Source organism: Diabrotica undecimpunctata, chromosome 11, assembly GCF_040954645.1.
Source record: "Diabrotica undecimpunctata isolate CICGRU chromosome 11, icDiaUnde3, whole genome shotgun sequence".
In the NCBI taxonomy this organism is placed as follows: Eukaryota; Metazoa; Arthropoda; class Insecta; order Coleoptera; family Chrysomelidae; genus Diabrotica; species Diabrotica undecimpunctata.
The window spans coordinates 4795737-4818805 of record NC_092813.1 but is presented as its reverse complement, the minus strand read 5'-3'; the positions used below and the strand labels follow the sequence as shown (position 1 = coordinate 4818805).

Below are 23069 nucleotides of genomic sequence, written 5' to 3'. Positions count from 1 at the left end.
GAGTCCGTTACTTAAATAATCGTTTACCTTTTTTTTGTGACTAGAATCTTTTAATTTAATTCTAAATTAAATTCATATTGAAATATTCTTAAACTAAATATTTAAATAACTCCCAGTAAATCTTATTTTCTAAGGTTGGCATTAAACCGCGCCACCAGTGGTTAGATTCTGAAAGTACATCCACTCGACGACTTGTAGAACCTTAACGGTTACTTGTCAACTGGATGTGATCGAAGAAACATCGTTTCCATCAGAGTAGTAGCGACTGGGAGTGCCATTTTTTTCCCGAATTGAGTTTAAGTTTATTTTATTGTCAAGAGCTGTTTGTTTTAGAAGAAATCATTTGAGTTATTTTGTTGTTTGTACGAGGATATTTTCAGTTGGATCACCCTAGCCGGTAAGATAAAATTACAAATAAATTATAAGGAAAAATCCTTCATATCGTCCGCCATTGTTAGTAAAATTCAGATCTATTTTTAATTTCTTCTTTGATAGGTATTTCATATATTTTATACATGTCATATTTTACCTTATTTCATTAAGGAAAATGTTTTATACCTAAATAAATTATAAGTACTAGATTCTATTTCTATCTCAAATTTTTATTTCCTTTCAAAAGTGGAAGCAAACAATTATTTATTTCAATTTCATACCGTTTAAACCGGCTAATATTTCTTTTTTTTTTTTCCTATTCTATAATATATAACGATCATGCTCATACATTATAAAAACATTGTCACACCATTCGAAGGTCACTATTTACCGAAAACCATTAAGGTTTTTATTTCAATTTAAGGTCACTTGTTGACATTTCTTGTATCGCCTTTCAAGGTTAATAAACCTTGTGTTTTTCCTTACCTTTTGTACGTAAAAAGAACATGAAGTAACACAATTGTTGTTTTTAGCCTACTCCCAGAATCCAGTTGCAAGTCAGGGTAAGAAATCTTTTTTTTTTTTAGTTTTTGGGTTGTACTTAATAAGAACAAGGGGAAGAAGTTTCAAGTTCATTTTATTGGAAATTAAGAAGGATTTTAAGTTGACTTATTTGTCTAAGAGTACCTGATCCAGGGAATCCAGGTTTGGTGTACCTTTTACCACCTGAGTCTAGTTCTCCACCGGATCATCTTCAAGGGAAACCTACGGAAACCGGCAGGAAGAACTTACTTTTATTTTTGGTTCTCACTCAATTATTTTAAATAACTTTTGCTACATCCTCTTCAAGGTTTTAACTTTTGGTTCCACTTTTAATTTAAATATATATTCTTAATAATAAATACCTTCAATTTTCTTAAAACATTAATTATTGTAACTTAATTGAATTATTTATTGTCTACCAAGGGATGAGGTTATAACTCTCTCTTGAATTTCTCTTTGTTAGGCTATCGTGTGCACACATATCCAGAGAGTTTTCACTTGAAAACCTAGACAATTCTTGAACGAAAACTAAACTATTTGTGAGTAGTATATAATTATATTTATTATTTATACATTATTATTGGATATAACTTTTGTCACGATTTGAAATTAAGGGATATATCAGGGGCAAATTGTTTTATAATTATATTCAGGGATTTTACTGTAAATATATCTAAGTTAATTGTACATAAGAGGTGGTGGTTTAGTATATAAGCATTTAAAATAGCCTGTACCTAAGTTTGGTAATTATTAAAGTTGTAGTTAAAATTTAATATTTCAATTAGTACCTATCTTTCATATTTCAGCAATACAAGATATCTCGGAAGAAAACATTTAACTTCCTGGCGCCCAAGCATTCATTAGAGCAACTTTTATATTTCATCCGTTTATTTCTTGGTGGGTTTCTTGTCATTAGTTCTTATATCTTACGGTCTCTGGAGGGCATGCAAATTGGCCGAATCCTTCTTTGAGTATCAAGTGGTCATTCTCCTGCATAGTCGCTAGCCAACACTTAATTCTGCTATATTTTAAAATTCATATTTACCCTTTATTTATTTCTTTTACATAATTTATTTCTATCTAATCCCTTCCATCTTCCGTTATTTCACTTATTAGTTCGTTGGTGTATCAAGGTGCATTTTAGAGTTCACCCTTTTGCTACACTGGATAGAGTCACCCAGACTCCTTAGCACAATTTTTGTTACAATCGTTTGTTTAAAAGAAACTGCTGCAATATTTATTTATTCCCGAAGTTGGTTGCGAATATTATTGGGTTCTTATCTACACGCTGTTTCATTGTGTTTTATACACGAAAATAAAGAGGATTAAATTCTGGGCTACGTGGTGGCCAAGGAAAATGACTACCGCGACCAATGCAATATTCAGGAAAGTTAGTATTTAGGTATATTCTCACTGCCCTTTTATAATGTGGTGGTGATCCATCTTGCGTAAAGCACATATTTTGCCTTAAGTTAAATGGCAATTCTTTCAACAAATTAATAAAATTATTTTGTAAAAAATGGAAATAGTTCTCACCATTTAAATTATGAGGTAACTCACATGGCCCTAAAAAATGATTACCAATGATTCCACACCATACGTTTATTTTAAATTTATGTTGGATATGCCTTTCTCTCTTAACAGGAAGATACTAAGTATTTAAAATAATTGTTTCATAAATTAAAAACACCATGGCGTGTAAATGTAGCTTCGTCCGTAAATAATATTTATTCTATCGATGAAAGAGTGGTCAAGATTTTGCCTGTTGTGAATATCATTTGCAATTCTGCATCTTAAAGGTAAATCTACTGGTAATAGATTTTGCACAGGTATAAAATGGTAAGGATCAAAATTCTCACGGTATAGGATTTTTAAAAGCAAAGTTTTGCTGATCCCGAACCCTAGAGATCTTTATCAAACGTAATGAGTTTCGGTCGGCAGTAGATAGGCTATGTATTTCCTGGCCCATCCCCTAAATCGCAACCCCTAAAATCGCAACCCCCGGTCGTAAGTTCCAAACGGCTTAACGTAGGATGACGTACGAGGGCTCGTTGGAAAGGGGATGAAAAATGGGGTTGAACGCAGTATGTGCCGTGCGCATCGGAGCATGCCAAAAGGTCATTACGTCATATCTTTGGTTCTATTGGTCCGATCGGGGCGTACGAGGGCTCGTTGGAACGGGGAGAAGGCAGGGAGACAAAAAACAAAGATGGCAGCATTGCCAAATGGGCGCTAGAATGTATCTTTGTTGCTATTGGCATGATTTTGACGTATGAGGTGTCAAATGAAAGCGTAGGTGACACACACACAGAAGCCATGTCAACGATCAGTATGAACATTCTTCTTCTTCTTGTCCGTACAGTGTCTAATAGAACGTGACATCCGACGTAGAACGTGACATTCGAGACAGGACGTGACATTTGACGTAGAACGTGAAATGCCACGTGACATTCGACGCAGGACGTGACATTCGACGTAGAACGTGACAGTTATGTGACATTCAACGCAGGACGTGACATTCGACGCAGAACGTGACATTCGACGTAGAACGTGACAGTTATGTGACATTCGACGCAGGACGTGACATTCGACGCAGAACGTGAAATGACGTGACATTCGATACAGAATGTAACAGGGTATCAAAGAGATCTTATACATAGAATTTTATTAAATTAGACATCACAATGTAATTCATCATTCAAAATCCTTTAATTTGATGGGTCATACGTCGATTTCCGCTTATCCGTTCAAAAGATATATGGTAAGGTGTCATAACGACCGTTGTAATAACTTGGTCGAACTATAAATGCTTATTTATTGTTATTGACGGTAAAACAAAACCATTGGCATAGAAAAATCTCTTATCGCAGTTTGATCTCTAGCAAACCCTAACTCGCTCAATTTTGCACCAAGTGCTCCGTGCAGTATACCATTAGAAAGGTATTTTCATGTATATTACGAAAATTACCGACCAAGTGCGATACGATCATTATTTATGGCTAAAAACATCATAAAACGAACCAACGTCAAATTCCCAATTCTCTTGTACTAATACAAATTATATCTTTATAAAATTTATCTAGAAACTTGCCATATAAAACGTGACATTCTACGTAGAACATATTCAGTAGTAATGCGTAGGAGAAATATACATATCTTTCATTAAAATATCTTTTATTATTGAGTTACATATAGCTACAAGTTATATATACAACACTGAAACTTTTTTATTAAAAAAAAGACATAGACATGTACAAGTATTGTTTATTTACATTACATTAGACAATAAGGCATGTAAACAGACAAGCACCTTGATTTATACTAATTTCCAAAAATTGTTAATACAGTTATTTATACAAAAATCCAAACACACACATATCTTCTGACTGAAGAAGTTTTTGTGTAATATTAACCGTATTTTTATAAAACATGTATTATATGGATAAAATTAGTATTAATCAAAGAATTGAAATTATATACAGAAATATATTAAATATGTTAAAAGATAGTGCATTTGTTAGCAAAACCGGATGAAGCCTCGTGATAACGCGGTACCGCATAATTCAAAACACGTAAACAAGTGTGATAACAAATTTTATTTTAATCATTGGAAAAACAAGTACACCGGAAAGAAAACCGCAGTTGCTACATTTTGTAAAATGTATGATGATATCAGCAACCACATTAACAAAATTCTAAATTGATAACAACGATTCGCTTACCGCAATATCTATTTATTGTATACCATAAAAATTAGTTGAAGAAATAAAAATAAATATATAAATATGAGCATTTCTAGAACACAAGGTGTTGCTTATCAATGAAACGAATCAGTTGATGGTACCGTAGGCGCATTAGGTTGACGCAACTTGGGCTCGCGTGGGGCGATATGCTGCTCTGTTCTTTAAAAGACCGAGGAGCGCATACGGTGTCACAGTTCGCATCGCAAACATACAACAACAACAACAAGTTCGCAGTAGTCAATACGGTGTGCAGTGACTTACATATATCTGATAAAGGTAAGCGGTTTTTGTCTTTTGTATATTTCTATGTATTTATTATGTCCTTTTTATCATTGTATTTTATGAGAATTGTACATCTCTCTGTTCGTATTTCATGCAGTATTTATTATGTCCTTTTTATCTATTTGGGTGTTGTAAAACATTTCACGTCTGCTATTTTTTTATAAGAAGTATTCTCCGCTGTTCGTATTTCGATTTCTTGTAGTATATGGTTCTTCTCTATTGCCGAGTATGTAATGCATCTCTCCATTCACGTTAAGCGGAAAAACTATAGTTTGTTCTATTGCTGTTGTAGATGGATCTATCAAAACTAAATAATTCATCCTTGGTTGCAGAACGTAAGCCAATAAAAAAACTTAAAGATCTGCAAATTGGAGAAAAATTTACCATTCACAGTGCAAAGGTGGTAACAACACAATTTGGGGATACAGTTCTGCTGGATTTGGGCGCTGAAGTTGTTTTCTTACCACAGCGGGTAACCAAAGCCTACCAAGCAGCAATAACGGACCTCAACAGCGGAAACTATTCGCTGATATACGAAGGGGAAGTTGATATTGGAAAAAGCAGACTCCTAGCATCCTTTAAGATAGTTGAATAAGGTAAGTGATTTTTTCTTATTGTTTGTCTGTGTGAGTAGCCATAGCCATGCATATAAAACAAGTGATTAAACAGTCTGATGATTTGATGCACATTATTAAAAAGCTTAGTAAAATAATTTTCGATAAATTCACTGAAAGAGATCGTAAAGTTTGGACAAGACGGTTAAATAGTCAAATTTTTAGATGTAGTAAAGTAATTAAAAACAATAGACTATCCGTAGGAACAGTTAGAAAATTGCAAACTTACATAGGACATTTTAAGCATTTTAGACAAATTATTTTAAATTTTAATAATAAGTACGTTGGGTTGGGGCTTAATTCAAAATTACGCAATAGAGTTAAATGGGAAAATGTTATTTCGTGTTTTGCTAGTCGAATTAAAACTGGAGTTATAGTTAATTTAGTGCATAAGGACTTAACACAGTTCCTAAATGATTGTTATATTATTTTTAGCAGAAAAATTAAAATTATTTTAAAAACAAATAGAATTCTTAAAGTCAATACTACATTTTGCGGCGAATTCATTAAAAAATCGAGTGATACCGAAAGTTTAGATTTAAAATATTTTAACACTAAAAATGCTATTATAGATACATCGACCGATTTACATCTTTGGTTTAGTGAAAATGTTAAGGATAAAATTTTTACAAAGCTGTCTGAATTTGCAGAAAAAGATTCAGGTGCTGCTCTGTCTAAAGTAATCTCATTAGAAGTCAATATTAATAAAGTAGAAATAGGAAACGGTTCATCGTTCATTGACTTGCCAAAAGAGATTAGCAATAAAAAGGCGTGCATTAATGTGCATAATTTCGATCAGGCCTGCTTTTATTGGTCAATAGTTAGCGCTCTGTATCCTGTTAACAAACATGCTGGAAGAGTTTCGAAATATCCACATTATTCTACTGTTTTGCAAACGGATAAATTAGAAAGCCCAATGCCATTAAACCAAATTTCAAAATTCGAAAAATTAAACGCCATATCAGTTAATGTTTTTGTCTTAGAATTAAATGTAGTTAAGGACAAACAATTTTACGAAGTAATACCTGCCAGACTGACACCGCAAAAGATGGAAAAGCATGTTAATTTGCTCCTAATACAGGATAAATATTTCCCAAAGTTAAACGATTACGATGCTCCTCCAGAAGATGATGATGATCAGACTGAAATACGCCTTCATTATTGTTGGATTAAAGATTTGGGAAAATTAGTAAAATCACAATTGAACAAAAACACACGTAAAAAATATATTTGCGATCGTTGTTTAAACTATTTTAGCAGTGAAAGCAAACTAGCAGAGCACGAAGAAATGTGTTCAGATGTGAATAAATGCAGAATGACTGTTCCCAAATATGATCATGTGGCTTTTCGCAATTTTACATACAAACAAACAACTCCGTTTATAGTTTATGCTGATTTTGAATGCCAATTACATAATTTTACAGATTCCAATGTCACAGTGAGTAAAACAGCAAAATATCAGAAACATGTACCTTTTAGTGCAGGTTATTATTTGAAATGTGCTTACGATGATAGTTTATCTTATTTTAATAGCTATAGAGGTGAAAATTGCATGGAGTGGTTCGCAAAAGAAATGGCCGAAATTTCCACATTTGTAAATTCCAAAATAAAGACAATTGTACCTATGGTCGAAAAGCCCAACACAAATATGGCAACTTTGTGCCATATTTGTGGCAAACGCTTTTTGGCTACAGATACAATTGTTGTAGATCACGATCATTTTACGGGGCAAGTACGGGGATTTGCGCACCAAGCATGTAATTTAAACTTTAAAAAATTGTTTGTCGTCCCAATCGTATTTCATAATTTTAGTGGCTACGACTCGCATTTTATGATTATAGATCTTTGCAAGCATGGGCACTTGAGCTTACTTCCCATTAATAAAGAAAAATATATTTCATTTACATTACAATCTGACGAACATCAAATTAAATTACGATTTATTGATTCACTTAGATTTATGGGAGCTTCACTCGATGAATTGGCATCTCTTTTAGATATATCAGAAAAGAAGATTTTAAAACGAGAATTTAGTCAAGTAGATAATGATACATTTAATTTGTTAACTTGTAAAGGAGTATTTTGTTACGATTATATTGATAGTTTGGAAAAATTGGATGAAACTTCTTTACCCACAATTAACCATTTTTATAATAAGTTAAATAATGAATACATTAGTGAAGAGAAGTATGCTCATGCCCAAAATGTTTGGCAGAAATTTAATTGTAAAAATTTGGGAGAATATAGCGATTTGTATTTGAAAACAGATATTCTGCTGTTGGCTGATGTGTTTGAGCAGTTTCGACAAAAATGTCGAGACACATATAAATTAGATCCAGCATGGTATTATACTATGCCAGGATACACTTGGGATTGTATGTTGAGATACACACAATGTAAATTAGAATTGCTAAAAGATGTAGATATGATCTTGTTTATGGAAAAAGCCATAAGAGGTGGGATATCTGTTTGTAGCAACAGATATTCGGAGGCCAACAACAAATACATTTCGTCGTATGATCCCACACGGCCCTCTAAGTACATCCTCTATTTAGATGTAAATAATCTGTATGGCTGGGCCATGAGTGAAGCTTTACCAATAGGAGGATTCAAGTGGATCGAAGACGTAACCAAATTTGGTGTTGGTAATCTTCCCGAAGGCCATATAGATATTATGTCAATACAGGATGATGCAAAGGAGGGCTATTTTTTCCAAGTTGACTTGGAGTATCCACGCGAATTACACGACAAACATAAAGATTTTCCATTTGCTGCCGAACACCGCATTCCGCCCGGTTCAAAATTGCCAAAGTTAATACCAACCTTATATCACAAAACCAAATATATTATGCATTATAGAAATCTTAAACAGGCATTAGCCAACGGGTTAATTTTAACAAAAATACATAAAGTTTTGAAATTTAATCAATCTGCGTGGCTGCGACCGTATATCGAGTTAAATACAAATTTACGGGCGGCAGCCACCAACAGTTTTGAGAAAAATTTGTTCAAATTAATGAATAATGCTGTGTTCGGCAAGACCATGGAGAACATAAGACGTCATCGTATTGTAAAATTATGTAAAAAATGGCATGGAAGGTACGGAGCCAGAAATCTGATTGCAAGTAGTCGGTTTCATAGTCGTACAATCTTTAGCGAAAATTTGGTTGCCATTGAACTAAAGAAAGCAGAGGTATGTTTTAATAAACCCCTGTATATAGGCGCAGCAATCCTCGATATATCCAAATTATGTATGTATGATTTTCACTACAACTTTATGCTTCCAACGATGGGAGAGAAAAACTGTTCATTGCTGTACATGGATACAGATAGCTTTATTTATGAATTGCAATGTTCAGATGCATATAGAGAGGTTTTAAAGGCGCATCCAAGTAAATTCGATACCTCAGACTATGCCGAAAACAACCCATACGAAATAGAAAGGTTAAATAAAAAAATCCCCGGATTAATGAAGGATGAGGCAAATGGGAAAATAATTACACATTTTATTGGATTACGATCAAAAATGTACACATTTAAACTGCAAATAACTGACGAGGAGAGGGAAAAAGAGAGACAGCGTCTAGAAAGAAAACAACTAAACAAAGAGAGAATTGAATGTGACATAGGAAATTTGGGAATAACGAAAAAAGCAAAAGGAGTGAAATATAACGTCGTTCGAAATAAAATTACGTACGAAGACTATGAAAAATGTCTTAAAGAATTCAAAATTCAAACCGCGAGCCAAAGATGTATTCGGTCGTACCAACACTCAGTATTCAGCATCGAGCAATCCAAAACAGCTCTAAGTCCTTATGACGATAAGCGGTACTTAATACCAAAATCATTTAATACGCTTCCGTGGGGACATTATCTTGTTGAATAACATGTATTTGTTGTTGCAGAAAAACAGATAATTGGTGTCAAAATTCGTTTGATCATGTCTTGTTTGATACTACTTGGTTCTTTCAATGTAGATGCACTATGCATAAATAATTATCTTCTTTTAGTATATGGCTACTCATAAGAACAAAAAGAGAAAAGATCACTTATCGCAAAGTTTTTGTAAATTGTAGTTTTGTAAATATAAAAAATAGTATTAATTTTATAATGTAAGTTTTAATAATAATAAATTTGTGTAATCTTACATTTTTTGGTTTTATTTATGTTAGATTACAAATAAAAGACAACATATTTATATTAATATTATTTATTCAGTTAAATCATTTACAACTTTAATTTTATAATAATATACAAATTCCTTTAAAGCTAAACTTAACAAAGTGTTTGGACAAATATTGCAATATGCTGCGAAGGCTTCAACTGGTCCATGTAAAGAGTCTATAGCACCAAAATTGTTCTTGATGAAAGTTGAAATGTTTATATAGTATTCGTGAAATTGTAAACTCTTTAACAGCACCACTCTATGCGACATCATGCTCTGGTCTGCTTCTATAATTTGGTTGACGTCATCTTCCCACAAATAAAATGCGGCTCCAAATTTCTCGATTGTCAGCAACTTTACATTTTCCATCACCAATTGTCTTAGTTTGCAAAAATCACCACACATAAATTCGATGGGATCATACTCATCCGCATAAGTCGGTAGATCTGCTTGGAAAAAATCACTCATTTTTTCTTTAAACCACTCAATTATGGCTTCCCACTCGAATGTGCTTAAACTGATTCTGTTAAAATTACCATGTTTACACAGAATGATGGATGGTGAAAAATCTCGAGCTGGAGATAGACCAATTTTTATATGGAGAGAGCTCATTGGATATGTAGTTTCCAATAAACAATATACTTCATTTGTGGCTGCTGCTTCAAATTTTGCCAATACTCGATCTAATTCGGCGCCAGGACTAGGTGGTTGACCATCTTCATCGTAGTCAAATTCTATACTAAATTCACTGCTATCATCATCGAAATTAACAGGCTGACTGTCATAACCACTATCTTGAGAGCTCATCATCTTCTTGTTTCGAATACCGTTGACGAAATGGGTGTAAACTGAACATCGTAGTTTGTCTTAAATTTATACTTTTGTCATTCCCCACTCCTTGTGGTTAATTGTAAGCCTTTTTTAGAAAAGTGTATGTCTACGCGGCGAATCGAAATATAGATCCTCAAACTATATTCGATTTATTTATCCAGCTGTTGTGTTTGCTATCCATTCCTAACCATTTCACATACATCTTATTGCCTTTTCGTCTGAGTACTTTTTCGACCAGATATATGTCAGGGCTTGATGTTTTCTGCAATTCTTCTTCGTAAAAACCGCCACTAATCGGCGCACCTTGCATGTCTTCGAGCAAATACGTTATAGGATTTGTTATCTTAACTTGTACAATTTTAAATAATTCAGTAGTCCAATTGGGCGTGTATGCCTTTTCGAAGAAATGTTTTGCCTTTGATACACGTACAATGTCGCCAACTTTAAACTTTCGTGGACCGGCAATCTTTAAATGAGTATAACTTTTGTTTAAAATGGCTTTTTCGTTGGATTTGTTAACCTTAGACGGTTTGTATCCTGTTTTACTGTGTTTTGTGTTGTTGTATTCCTCGGTGATTATGGGTAGAGCATCTAACCATTTGTACGATCCATGTAAACTGAAATACTTGTACAACTTTGCTTTCAACGTTCTAATAACTCTTTCGCAAATAGCAGCTTTTTTGATCGTGTAGGTGCTGTAATGATTAATTTCATGGTTTTTCATTAAATTTTGAAATTTTCTGTTGTAAAATTCGGTTCCCTGATCAGATTGTAAGTTTTTTGGGACTCGTCGAGTATGAGCGAGAATATCCGAAAATGCCCGAGTAATTTCCTCACCAGTCTTCGTTTTTAGAGGACGTGTCCACACAAATTTTGAAAAACAATCAATTACCACTAGTATTAGTTTGTAATTTTTATTTTGATGTGCATAAGGACGCATTTCAGCCAAATCCATTTGCCACAAGTCATCGATTCCTTTGATTATTGTTCGACGACGAGGATAGTTTTTTCGTGCTGGTTTATGCAATTCGTTCACCACCTCTTTCTTTTCTTTAGACATTATTTTTTCATCACACCTTCCACTACCTTAAGACGTTTGTCTATATCCCATGAATGAACGCTATCTACTATGCTTTTTAATGATTGTTCCACTTGTTTTATCCTCTGTTCCAGCTTTATATCGTACATCGTATGCTTTGCAACTGTTTCTGCAGCCGATTTTAGATTGTTCTCCATATCCTTTTTCAGTGTATTCAAATCATCTTGGATTATTTTTTTCAACATATTTATACTGTTCTTCTCATCATTTTTTAGTGTATTCTGACCATCTTTGATTATTTTTTGTAACTTTTGCTCAAGAGAATCCTCTATATCCTTTTTCGTATTCAAATCATCTTGGATTATTTTTTTTTTCAACATATTTATACTGTTGTCCGTATCATTTTTTAGTGTATTCAGACCATCTTTGATTATTTTTTGTACCTTTTGCTCGAGAGCAGATTTTAGATTGTTCTCCGTATCCTTCTTCAGTGTATTCAAATCATTTTGGATTAGTTTGTTCAACATATTTATATTGTTCTCCGTATCCTTTTTTAGAGTATTCAAATCATTTTTCATTATTTCCTGCCACTTTTGTTCGAGAAGGGGAAGTGCGGTGTTATGTATATCATCCAGTTCTTTTCCTAAATCACGTATATCATCTGCAAATAATTTTGTAGCAGTGTCTAGAGTTTCCTCCATTTCCCTTTTAAATGTATTCAGGTCATCTTTGATTCTGGTCTCACACTCGAGAAGTGGAAGTGTGGTTTTACGCAACTCATTGATTTGTTTATCAACGTATTTTTTCGTTGCAGCATCGTCATTGTCTGATGGATCCTTGACATTGCAAATTTTCACATTTTCGGCATTAATATTTCCGTCAGACGTATGTGGAAATGTAACTCGTGCCACCTTTTGGGCATTACTACTACTACTGTTACGAGAGTGATGACCGAATTTGTCGACACTCATAGTGGAAATGATACTGACATTCCCAGTTACTCTATTATATTAGCTTCTTTTAGTTCATTGATGATTGCTACGATTTCGTTGTCGAGAGATGTGTTGCCGGCGTCTTTCGAAGCCACCAATAGTTTAAGACGTTCAACTAACTCATTTGGATCATCCCAATAAATATACTCCATGGGGGCAGTGTTGTATGTTAAACGAGAGTCATCCAATCCCGTTCCTTTGGCCGTAGATGAAGATGATCGTGTTGTTGTTGTTTTCGTTCTGTGTTCGAGTTCTTTTTTGGATCGAGTTGCATGCTTTTTCATTGCTGCATCAGATGGTTTGAATAGAGGTTTAATAATAGAATGGTATTTTTCTCCACTAGAACCTTTAAGACGTCCTAAGGTATCCAGATGAATCTCTGTGTTTTTCAACAGTGTTTTATACTTTTGTAAATCCTCATCATTATACTGTTCAGGGTTGGCATAAAATAAAAGTTGATATAGACCTGGCGTACCACCTAACCTACGTTCTTCTAAATCACGTTCTCGAATTATTATTATGTCTCCATTGCGTTTGTCAAAGTTTATTCGACGTTTTCCCATTATCCAGCCACTAATAGAATCGTAAAATGGTCCATAGTTTTTATCAATTTTATCGTCTTTTATTAAATATTCTTTTATGTACTTGTGACTTATTGAAGGATATTGATCGATATATTCGTCTGTGGCATCCATCGGAATCTCGATTGGTTCTTGAATAATGTTTTCATTAGGTACCGCTAGATCGGGCGCATCAAGAAATACATCATCATCATCACCATTCTCCTCCTCCTCTTCCTTTTTCACTTCTTCTTCTTTTTTAACTTGTTCAAACTTGTTAGTGATAGTATGATGTAACGTTTTTGATGATTGTGCAATATCTTTGAGAGGTTTCGAGAGTGGTTTAAACAGTTTATTTAGGGACTCATCTTGTTCTGTTCGACCTAATTTTAATGCCAAATATTTTTTGCGAATTGATCTAGCCAATTCGGCGACTTTCTTCTTGCGAAGGGCAATGGCAACCGTATCATCTGACATTGTGTTGACAACTAAACAATTATCTTACAATTTTATATATTTATCAAATCCTTTGCGATATCGGCCATTATTAAGAGCAAAATCTTTTATAATTACCAGAGTACCATACCTATCACACCAACATTCAGAACAAATTTTTTTAAATTCATCAAATGACATGTCGGGTGATACATGCTCATCAAATACATGCTTTAAATTTATCTCATCTTGCTTGAATAGTACAATCATGTTACAGTTGTCTCTAATTAACTGCTTCGGTATTTTTGAATATGTTTGGCATAAATAAGCGGCATCGATATCTTTATGTCTGCACATGGAATAATACTCGCGAATCTTTTGCTGACCATCGCATGCAACATCGTCAAATAAAAACACAGAGTGAGGTTTAGCTTCGCTGGGACTAATAATTTCTTCGTTGTCTTTAAATGGGTAATATCCTACACCTTTAACTTGCGCTATTACATCTTGCAGTAGTTGGTATTTCGGTTGAAAGAGGGATTTAGAATAAACATAGACATTTTTAAACTTGACGCCATTCGGATTGAATAGAAGAGATAGCATAACATTCGTTTTGCCGCACCCACTTGGACCGCAAATAATCGCTCTGAATGAATTCGGTAGCAATTTACCATGTTTACTGTTGGTTGTTTTTTGGACAATGTCCAAATTATCAATTGGTAGCGTCTGCTCTTGTTGAACGACCTTCATCATGTGGCAAGTGTAGTACATAAGTACGGTAATATATATATATTATAGATGTCACCACTTGCATGACATCAGTCCAATGTTGGTTGTTGAAGGAGGAGGTCTCGTGAACTCTCTAATTAATAAACTTCCAGTTGAACTACATATTCCTGGTTATCAGTATTGTGGACCCGGAACAAAACTAAAAAAACGTCTTGCACGTGGAGATCCAGGAATTAATCCATTAGACGCAGCTTGCAAACGACACGATATCGCTTATTCGCAGCATTCATCTCTCGAAGAACGTCACAAGGCCGATAAAGAATTGGAAGATAGAGCTTGGGAGCGCTTCAAGTCGAAAGACGCTAGCATTGGTGAAAAAAGTGCTGCTTTAATTGTAACTGGCGGAATGAAAACGAAAAGAAAGTTGGGGATGGGATGCTCTCGTCGTCGTGGAAGACGGGGACGTTACTCTTTCAATCGAGATGTTGTCTCAAAAATTGCAAAGTCCATGAAAAGAGGAGCATCGTTAACAGATACTGCTTTGACGGCTGTACGAATAGCAAAATCCATAATCAAAAGACTTGGCGGTCGTAAAGAAGTTGATGTTCCACGAGTGCTACCACTAAAATCCGGAGGTTTTCTACCCCTCATACCTCTATTTGCGGGCCTTTCCGCTTTGGGGGCTTTAGCGGGGGGTGCAGCTGGGGTGGCGAAGACAGTAGTCGACGCTAAGAATGCTCAAAAGAAATTGGAGGAGGATATTCGCCATAACAGGGCAATGGAACACATCGGTTCGGGTCTGTACCTACGTAAGAAACCGAGCGGTGGATTCGGCTTATATTTGAAAAAAAACTTCCAATAAAGCTACCCAATCGTCCGCTATATGATGTGGAGATTGCACATTATGCGAAGATCCTTAAAATACCACATTTTCGAGGTGTTTTCATGAATGACGCTCTGCCTAGAGACGGTCCTCGACAACGAGAATGTGCAATAGTAAACTTGGATGTGTCCACACATAACGGAACACATTGGGTAGCATACAGAAAGATAAACAACAACGTAGAGTATTTCGATTCATTTGGTAATTTGAAGCCGACCAAAGAACTTGTTAAGTATCTGGGTGGTGCACGTGCCAACATATCCTATAATAACCATCAGTATCAAACATACAATCAAATTATTTGTGGACATTTATGCTTAAAGTTTTTATATAATGGAGCCTACTAAAAGTACAGACCTGCTTATGGACCATATGTTTTACAAAAAATGTTTTACAGAATTCAGTGAAGAAGAACTAAAATACATACCGCTAGATTATATTACACGAACTGTACGACCTTACGAATTGTTACAAATATGGCATAAATTGCCTAAAGAATATCGAGGAGAATTTAACCTACAGATACTACTTCCCTGCTTCGTACATTATAACAGACCGGATTGGAGGACTCACTGGGATGGCCCACCTAATTCTCAAGCTTCATGTTATTTTTGTAAACTTGCTTTGGAACAAATAAAACTATTAAAGTAAATATTGTTGTTTTTTTTTCTAATATAATAACCTATTAATACATTGACGTGAGTCAGTCATCATGTCGCAGTTGTTGAGAGTAGACAGCACCAATTACATATTCTCATTTCAACCTCCCACACCGATCGTGTTGGATCCGAACAAAGATTATGAGATAGCTCTTCGATTTTTCCATTCCTACAACAGTATACCAAACATTGAAAATACCAAGTTTTATTACTACAATGACAAAAACAAATTGCAACAATTTGATATCCCCGATGGATGTTATGAAATTGCCGATATTGAAGAATACATACAACAGAAATTGGGTGCTGATAATGTGCTTAAACCCGAAACGATATTTAGTCTAAAACCTAACCATAACACGTTGCAGTGTCAAATTTTCAGCAAATATAAGATTTCGTTTAAGCAACCTGACAGTCTTGGTACAGTATTGGGATTTTCTCCTGCACTACTAAATCCAGGACAGACGCATTCTTCAGATCGACCTGTTAGGATTATTAAAGTATCTAGCATACGCTTTGAATGCAACATTAGTACCGGAGCCTTCGATGGTAACAGACCTGCTCACACGATCTACGAATTTGTCATACAATCAAATCCTGGGTACGCAATTGACGAAACTCCACACAATTTGTTGTATTTACCTGTTGTACCGCAACGAGAAATTACCAATATCACAGTGTTGGCTGTCGATCAAGAAGGACGACCTGTAAACTTTAGAGGAGAACAGAGCACATTGGTGCTGGAACTTAGATCAAGAGGGAAATGGGATTATTAATAAGGCAATCTACTGCTCATAGTACACCATTAGTTGAGCAACCGTCTAAGCGGCAACATCTTACGTCTTCATCTAAGCGGCAACATCTTACGTTTGCAAACAAATTATTTTTGCAATCACTTGGTTTTAAACTGAAAACATGACAACTATGTATGGAAAACGATCACGTTCAAACAGCATAATGCCTCCAATATTTGATATTTATCGTAAGCCGATGTTTGACGAGTCGATTCGAAAGGCCGAATACCGAACATATGCACCATTCATCAAATCATTCAATTGCAATGACATTGTGGAATTTAGCATCAATCAAGTCGACTCGTTCTTTGCAATGAGCGAAACCTTGTTATGTATTAAAGGATCGCTCGCAATTAACGGAACTGGTGACGTTAAACTAGCAAATAATGTTGGTGCTTTTCTTTTCGATTCGTGTACGTACAGCGAAAGCGCAAGGGAGATGGAAACAGTGCGGGATCCTGGTATCGTAAGCGCTGTACGTGCTATGACATGTTATACTCAAGAAGATTCCGGTCATATGGCAATGGCAGGTTGGAATTACCCTAGGGATCCAATTCTACACGCTGCTGATCATTCATTCAACATACAGATGCCTCTTAAGCATGTGTTCAACATTTTCAATGATTATCCTTTGATTACGTGTGGCCGTCAAACAATAAGACTAGTTCGAGCTCGAAACGACAACGATTGCATAATTGTCAAAGAAAAAACTCAAGGCCAAGTTACAACTGTTAAGATTAACATTACCAATATTGAGCTCAGAGTCAAGCACATATTTCCCAATGATGATATTAAATTGGAACTTATGAAATCCATTCAACAAGATCAACCTATAGTTATTCCGTTTAGAAAGTGGGAATTGCATGAATTACCAGCACTTACCAAAGGCGCTAGACGTGAAGTTTGGGCTGTTAAAACTAGCAATGCAGTGGAAAGACCCCGTTATGTCATTGTTTTCTTTCAAACCAACAAACGTGACAAGAATTCAGCTGATCCCACCTTATTTGACAATGTCGATATTCAAAGTATCAGATTATCTTTAAATGGAGAATATTGGCCAAACGAGAGAATGCAGTTGGATTTTAGCAAAACTGACTACAATGAGGCCTATTTCAACTATACCGAATTTTATCCTAGCTACATACATTCCCAACAAAAGCGACCTCTACTCGATTTCTCAGCTTTCAAGAATCACGCATTGTTTGTCATCGATTGTTCGAAACAAGAAGAAAGCATGAAAGCATCCACTGTTGACGTAAAACTCGATATTGAAGCGAATAATGGTTTTCCCGAAAATACCAAGGCTTATTGCATTATAATTCATGATTGTGTAATGGAGTACTTCCCTCTCACCGAAATTGTAAAAAGTCTAAATTAGATGCATAAATTGTCAGTAGTGAACGAGCAGTCATCATGAGAGTAGCATTCGTAGACATTCAGGGATTCGATGTGGACGGATGGTTTGTTCCCAAAGAACTTACCATTGAAATAGGTTTTAAACGAAGTCATTACATCTTTTTGCCTCAGAAACCATTTAATGCGCTAAGTAATGGGGATAAGAAGACTGCCTCATACGTGGAGAAAAAACTGCTTGGAATTCGATACTCTGATGGGCAAGTAGAATTGTCCAAAATCAATGAAATACTAGAAACCAAGTTGTTGTATGCAGCAGATTACATCTACGTTCGAGGAGAACAAAAAGCAGAATATTTGGATAAGAAACGTCACGTTTTTGGAGTTTTTCCCATTATTATTGATGTTTGCAAGTTTGATGGTACGCCTCGTGCTACTGGAAACGTTGGCCCTACTGCAAACCCATGTCATGCCGCTGGATTATTTTCATGCACCGAAAGAAATGTGGATCGTCTACGTCACTGGTTTGCCAATAACATAATACCATTGTAATTTTTGTATATGTATAAATAAATATATTAGAAATTAAACGCTTTTTTTATTTAAAACATCTTTATTGATTGAGTCTTATATTACATGAAGATTCAAATTTTCTTCTTACAATTTCAAAAATAATTTTTAAAATTAAGATAAATACAGATGCTAATATTACACAGGACATTGTAAAGACATTATCTATTTCACTTTTCATATATTCGCTGGTTGTGTTGTTGTTGTTGGTGCTGACACCCGTGGTGTTGTTGTTGCTGACAAACATGGTATTGGTTGAATACGTCTTAATGGATATGTAGCTGGTGGCAGTTTTCTACAGGCCCAGGTGTCTTGCTGCTGCTGCTGTAGATTCAACTCTTCGGGTTTCCACGTTTTGTTGTCAAAATGCAGGTTATCTAATTGTCTTGTAATATGTTTAAAATCCTCATATGATTTAATGTCTTTCTTTAACCGATCAAGTTTTCTTTGAAATTCTATTACTCTATGTATGTACTCGATGGGATTCATACTACTACTAACTATATCCTATGTAGAATGTCACATTTTATGTCTAGCAACATCTTGACTAACACATAACTGCCACGTTCTGCGTCGAATGTCACGTCCTGCGTTGAATGTCACATAACTGTCACGTTCTACGTCGAATGTCACGTGACATTTCACGTTCTGCATCGAATGTCACGTCCTGCGTTGAATGTCACATAACTGTCACGTTCTACGTCGAATGTCGCGTGACATTTCACGTTCTGCGTCGAATGTCACGTCATTTCACGTTCTGCGTCGAATGTCACGTTCTGCGTTGAATGTCACATAGCTGTCACGTTCTACGTCGAATGTCACGTCCTGCGTCGAATGTCACGTTCTACGTCGGATGTCACGTTCTGCGTTGAATGTCACATAGCTGTCACGTTCTACGTCGAATGTCACGTGACATTTCACGTTCTGCGTCGAATGTCACGTGACATTTCACGTTCTGCGTCGAATGTCACGTCCTGCGTTGAATGTCACATAACTGTCACGTTCTACGTCGAATGTCACGTCCTGCGTCGAATGTCACGTGGCATTTCACGTTCTACGTCAAATGTCACGTCCTGTCTCGAATGTCACGTTCTACGTCGGATGTCACGTTCTATTAGACACTGTACGGACAAGAAGAAGAAGAATGTTCATACTGATCGTTGACATGGCTTCTGTGTGTGTGTCACCTACGCTTTCATTTGACACCTCATACGTCAAAATCATGCCAATAGCAACAAAGATACATTCTAGCGCCCATTTGGCAATGCTGCCATCTTTGTTTTTTGTCTCCCTGCCTTCTCCCCGTTCCAACGAGCCCTCGTACGCCCCGATCGGACCAATAGAACCAAAGATATGACGTAATGACCTTTTGGCATGCTCCGATGCGCACGGCACATACTGCGTTCAACCCCATTTTTCATCCCCTTTCCAACGAGCCCTCGTACGTCATCCTACGTTAAGCCGTTTGGAACTTACGACCGGGGGTTGCGATTTTAGGGGTTGCGATTTAGGGGATGGGCCAGGAAATACATAGCCTATCTACTGTCGGCATAAGTCACGTTTACAACGAAGTGAACCACTTTCGCCTAAATTCCGAAAAATATGTTTAAACGTTTGGTAATTAGGGTGCAACCTGTTTGAGTAACTTTTTAAATATCGCCTTTTTGCGGCACCCCAGTTAACGTGTTGCTGACAATAAATAGCAATAATGTGTTTCATATCCATATTAAAAAAAATATTCTGTCTTGACTTTTTTTGACTTTCTTTAATAAACCAAAATAAACTATATATAACAAAAATCATTGATTGATCAAAACAAGACTTATTTTTAGCTATCAAAAGCATTTGTGTCATCAGCCTATGTTAAAATGTTCCGTAATGTATTGGGTTTGTCTAATGATGACATCAAATCTGGCCTCAAATACAAGGTGGTACGTATAGTAGCTGGTAGTGTAGACTGGAAACTTCATACTACTTTTTCTATATTTTTGAAATTTAAATATTATTTTTTAAATTTAATAAAGTAATTATTTATTTATTATTTATATTTAAAACAAAATATATTATATTAAAATAATTCAATAAATTATTATATTTGCTAGTAGCGCAATCTGCTTCTGTATCAACAAAGTATACGTTGTTTATATCTGACAGACCCGTCAACGTCAGACTAAATACTAAATTATCAATAAAATATAAATTTGATATTTAATCATTACTTTGATAGTAAATTAAATTATTATATAAAATAAATAAGATTTTAAAAAATAAAATTTGATTATAATTTAAAACGAATTTATTAACAATTAACGTTAAAACATATTGTTTCGTGACGCCGTCTCGTGGCGCTTCGTCCGTGAAGCTCGCCTCGGCATTCTACTATTAAGCAGCCAAAACAAATCATTTTGTGATGTTACATTCCTATTTTTTAATTGTTTTTATAAGAATAATCTATAAGTTATGCTTATCCGCAGGTATTCAGTGCTTTATCGCCCAAATATTACAACTAAGAATTATTATGCAGTTAATTTATAAATTGCGATTATCTCCAAAATTATTGAGTTTAAAAATTATTAACAAATATACCTTTTTTATATTAAAATAATATACCTTTAATAATTTAAAACAAAAATAGCGGTAACTTGAAGGGCAAATAAGTTAAGCGCAAATTTATGCCACTTATGTGGCATACGTGGCGCCTTTTATCAGCTACATTAAAATGTGCATCAAATCATAATTTTTCATACTCAAGAGCACCTAGTTGTAAATTTTTATAATCCAATCTTCACAAACATGAAATTTATAACGAATAATAAAATTGAAAATTTTCTCTTTGACACCCTGTATCTTTCTTAATATCAATATTTTATTAAAGCAAATTGGTTTAATCGTAATATTTTTAAGTGTAGAATCTACTGTTTCTTTTTGTACAATTACTTAAGGACCACCCTGTATTGTATAAAATATATCAATTTATATTGTAACACAATTTTTTTGTTATAGATAAACTTTATTATTATAATATATATATATATATATATATATATATATATATATATATATATATATATATATATATATATATATATATATATATATATATATATATATATATATATATATGAAGACTACAGGGAAAAAACCAGACATGTCAATTTTTTTCAAATTTCAGATTTCTATTCTATGGTATAGAACACGCGGAGAAGCACATTTTAGAGCTATCGTACAGGGCAAAAAGTAGTCTTGTCATGAGTAATTACACCTCAAAGTTTCAGGGTACTGGGAAAAAACCAGCTTTGTCCATGCGTCCAGTGAAAGAACCAGATATGTCACAAGTTTCACGGTAGATAGCGTTGGATTGATTTAAAAATGATTATTAAACAATGCGTGTTTCAATAATAGAAAGTTTTTTTGTAAGAACAAACATTTGTGAATATCGAATATAATTATTTTTCTGAATGATTAAATGTTCAACAAGACATTTATGCATTGATATAACATAACGTAATAGAAACACTCGTTTTGTTTCTTGTAAAAATATAAACAGGCAGGTATAAAAAGTTCGCATTATTCACACATTAATTTCACAATATTCCGATTCATACATTATATCGTAAACAACAAAATCCATGGGCTTCGTGAAATAAAAATTACATATCCCATCCGTGGACATTCATACTTAGAGTGTGACAAGAATGTTGGACTGTGGAATCTAAAAATGCCTTTTGAAGTACCAAAAGAGTTTAGAGACATGATCAAGGGGTCCCGCGTAAAGCCGTCTCCATTCATCGTCGTGAAAGTAACATGAAAAATAGTTGTGGACTGGAAATCATTTTTGGACAAAAAGTATGTTCCAAAATGCAATTTCAAAATCAGGTTTTGAAAGAGGTTGTTGCCACATCAGAGAACAGTCGAGTTATAAATCATCGATCTTCTTACAATGGACCATTCTTTTCAAGCATCTTGAAGAAACGAATGACCTTAACAACTACGGAGTTGAAGAATGGAGAATTTGAATTACCATTACCAGCCTACTCAGGTAAGGTATTAGGTATCACAAAAAATTATAATATTATTCCCTGTATGTTGTTTCAGGACCCCTCGCAATTTCAAAAGCCAAGCACAGCGATTTAATGAGCCTTATGAGATTCTGTGGTCCTGCAGCTGTGGACTTTTTCTCCGTTTTACCTTATAATTAGTCGTAACAGGTAAATTATTATTATTATAATTACTCTTTTTTATTTTCTTTATTTAACGTCGGCGTCGATCTACTTCTGCGATTAAAACTAAACACCGACGCCCGGAGCACGCTTCCACCAACGGAAAATTTTGACGAATGCCCTGGTGTTCCAACTAGAGGTAGGGATCTTTAACGAGCCATGTTACAGTAAAACCTGTGTTAACGGCCACCTGTCAAAACCGGCCACTTGTACTAGCCGGCTAGTTTCAAAGTTCCCCAAACCAAAATTTGTGGACTACAAAACCTGGTATTAGCGGCCACCTTT

The 23069-nt window shown here is 34.9% G+C and overlaps 1 protein-coding gene and 1 long non-coding RNA gene across 2 annotated transcripts in view; both read left to right on the top strand.

Annotated features, from left to right (window-relative positions):
* Window positions 1–304: 304 nt before the first annotated feature.
* LOC140452901 (uncharacterized) overlaps window positions 305–23069 on the top strand; it is a 161870-nt gene continuing 139105 nt past the window's right edge. The window contains exons 1-2 of the long non-coding RNA XR_011952239.1: window positions 305–397; window positions 906–935. This is a non-coding gene — a long non-coding RNA (uncharacterized lncRNA). The remainder of the gene's footprint in view (window positions 398–905; window positions 936–23069) is intronic.
* On the top strand, window positions 3520–12722 carry LOC140452929 (uncharacterized). The gene is made up of 3 exons (XM_072547251.1): window positions 3520–4934; window positions 5233–9382; window positions 12614–12722. Exons 2-3 carry the CDS (start codon window positions 5583–5585, stop codon window positions 12720–12722), a joined length of 3909 nt encoding a protein of 1302 aa, XP_072403352.1. The 5' UTR covers window positions 3520–4934; window positions 5233–5582.

Bases quoted from the DNA above. Each gene is read 5' to 3' on its own strand.
- LOC140452929 (XM_072547251.1), top strand. From the start codon at position 5,583: ATGCATATAAAACAAGTGATTAAACAGTCTGATGATTTGATGCACATT. The intron at 9,383-12,613 runs GTACTTAATACC...AGCTTCTTTTAG, and splicing joins AGTCCTTATGACGATAAGCG to TTCATTGATGATTGCTACGA.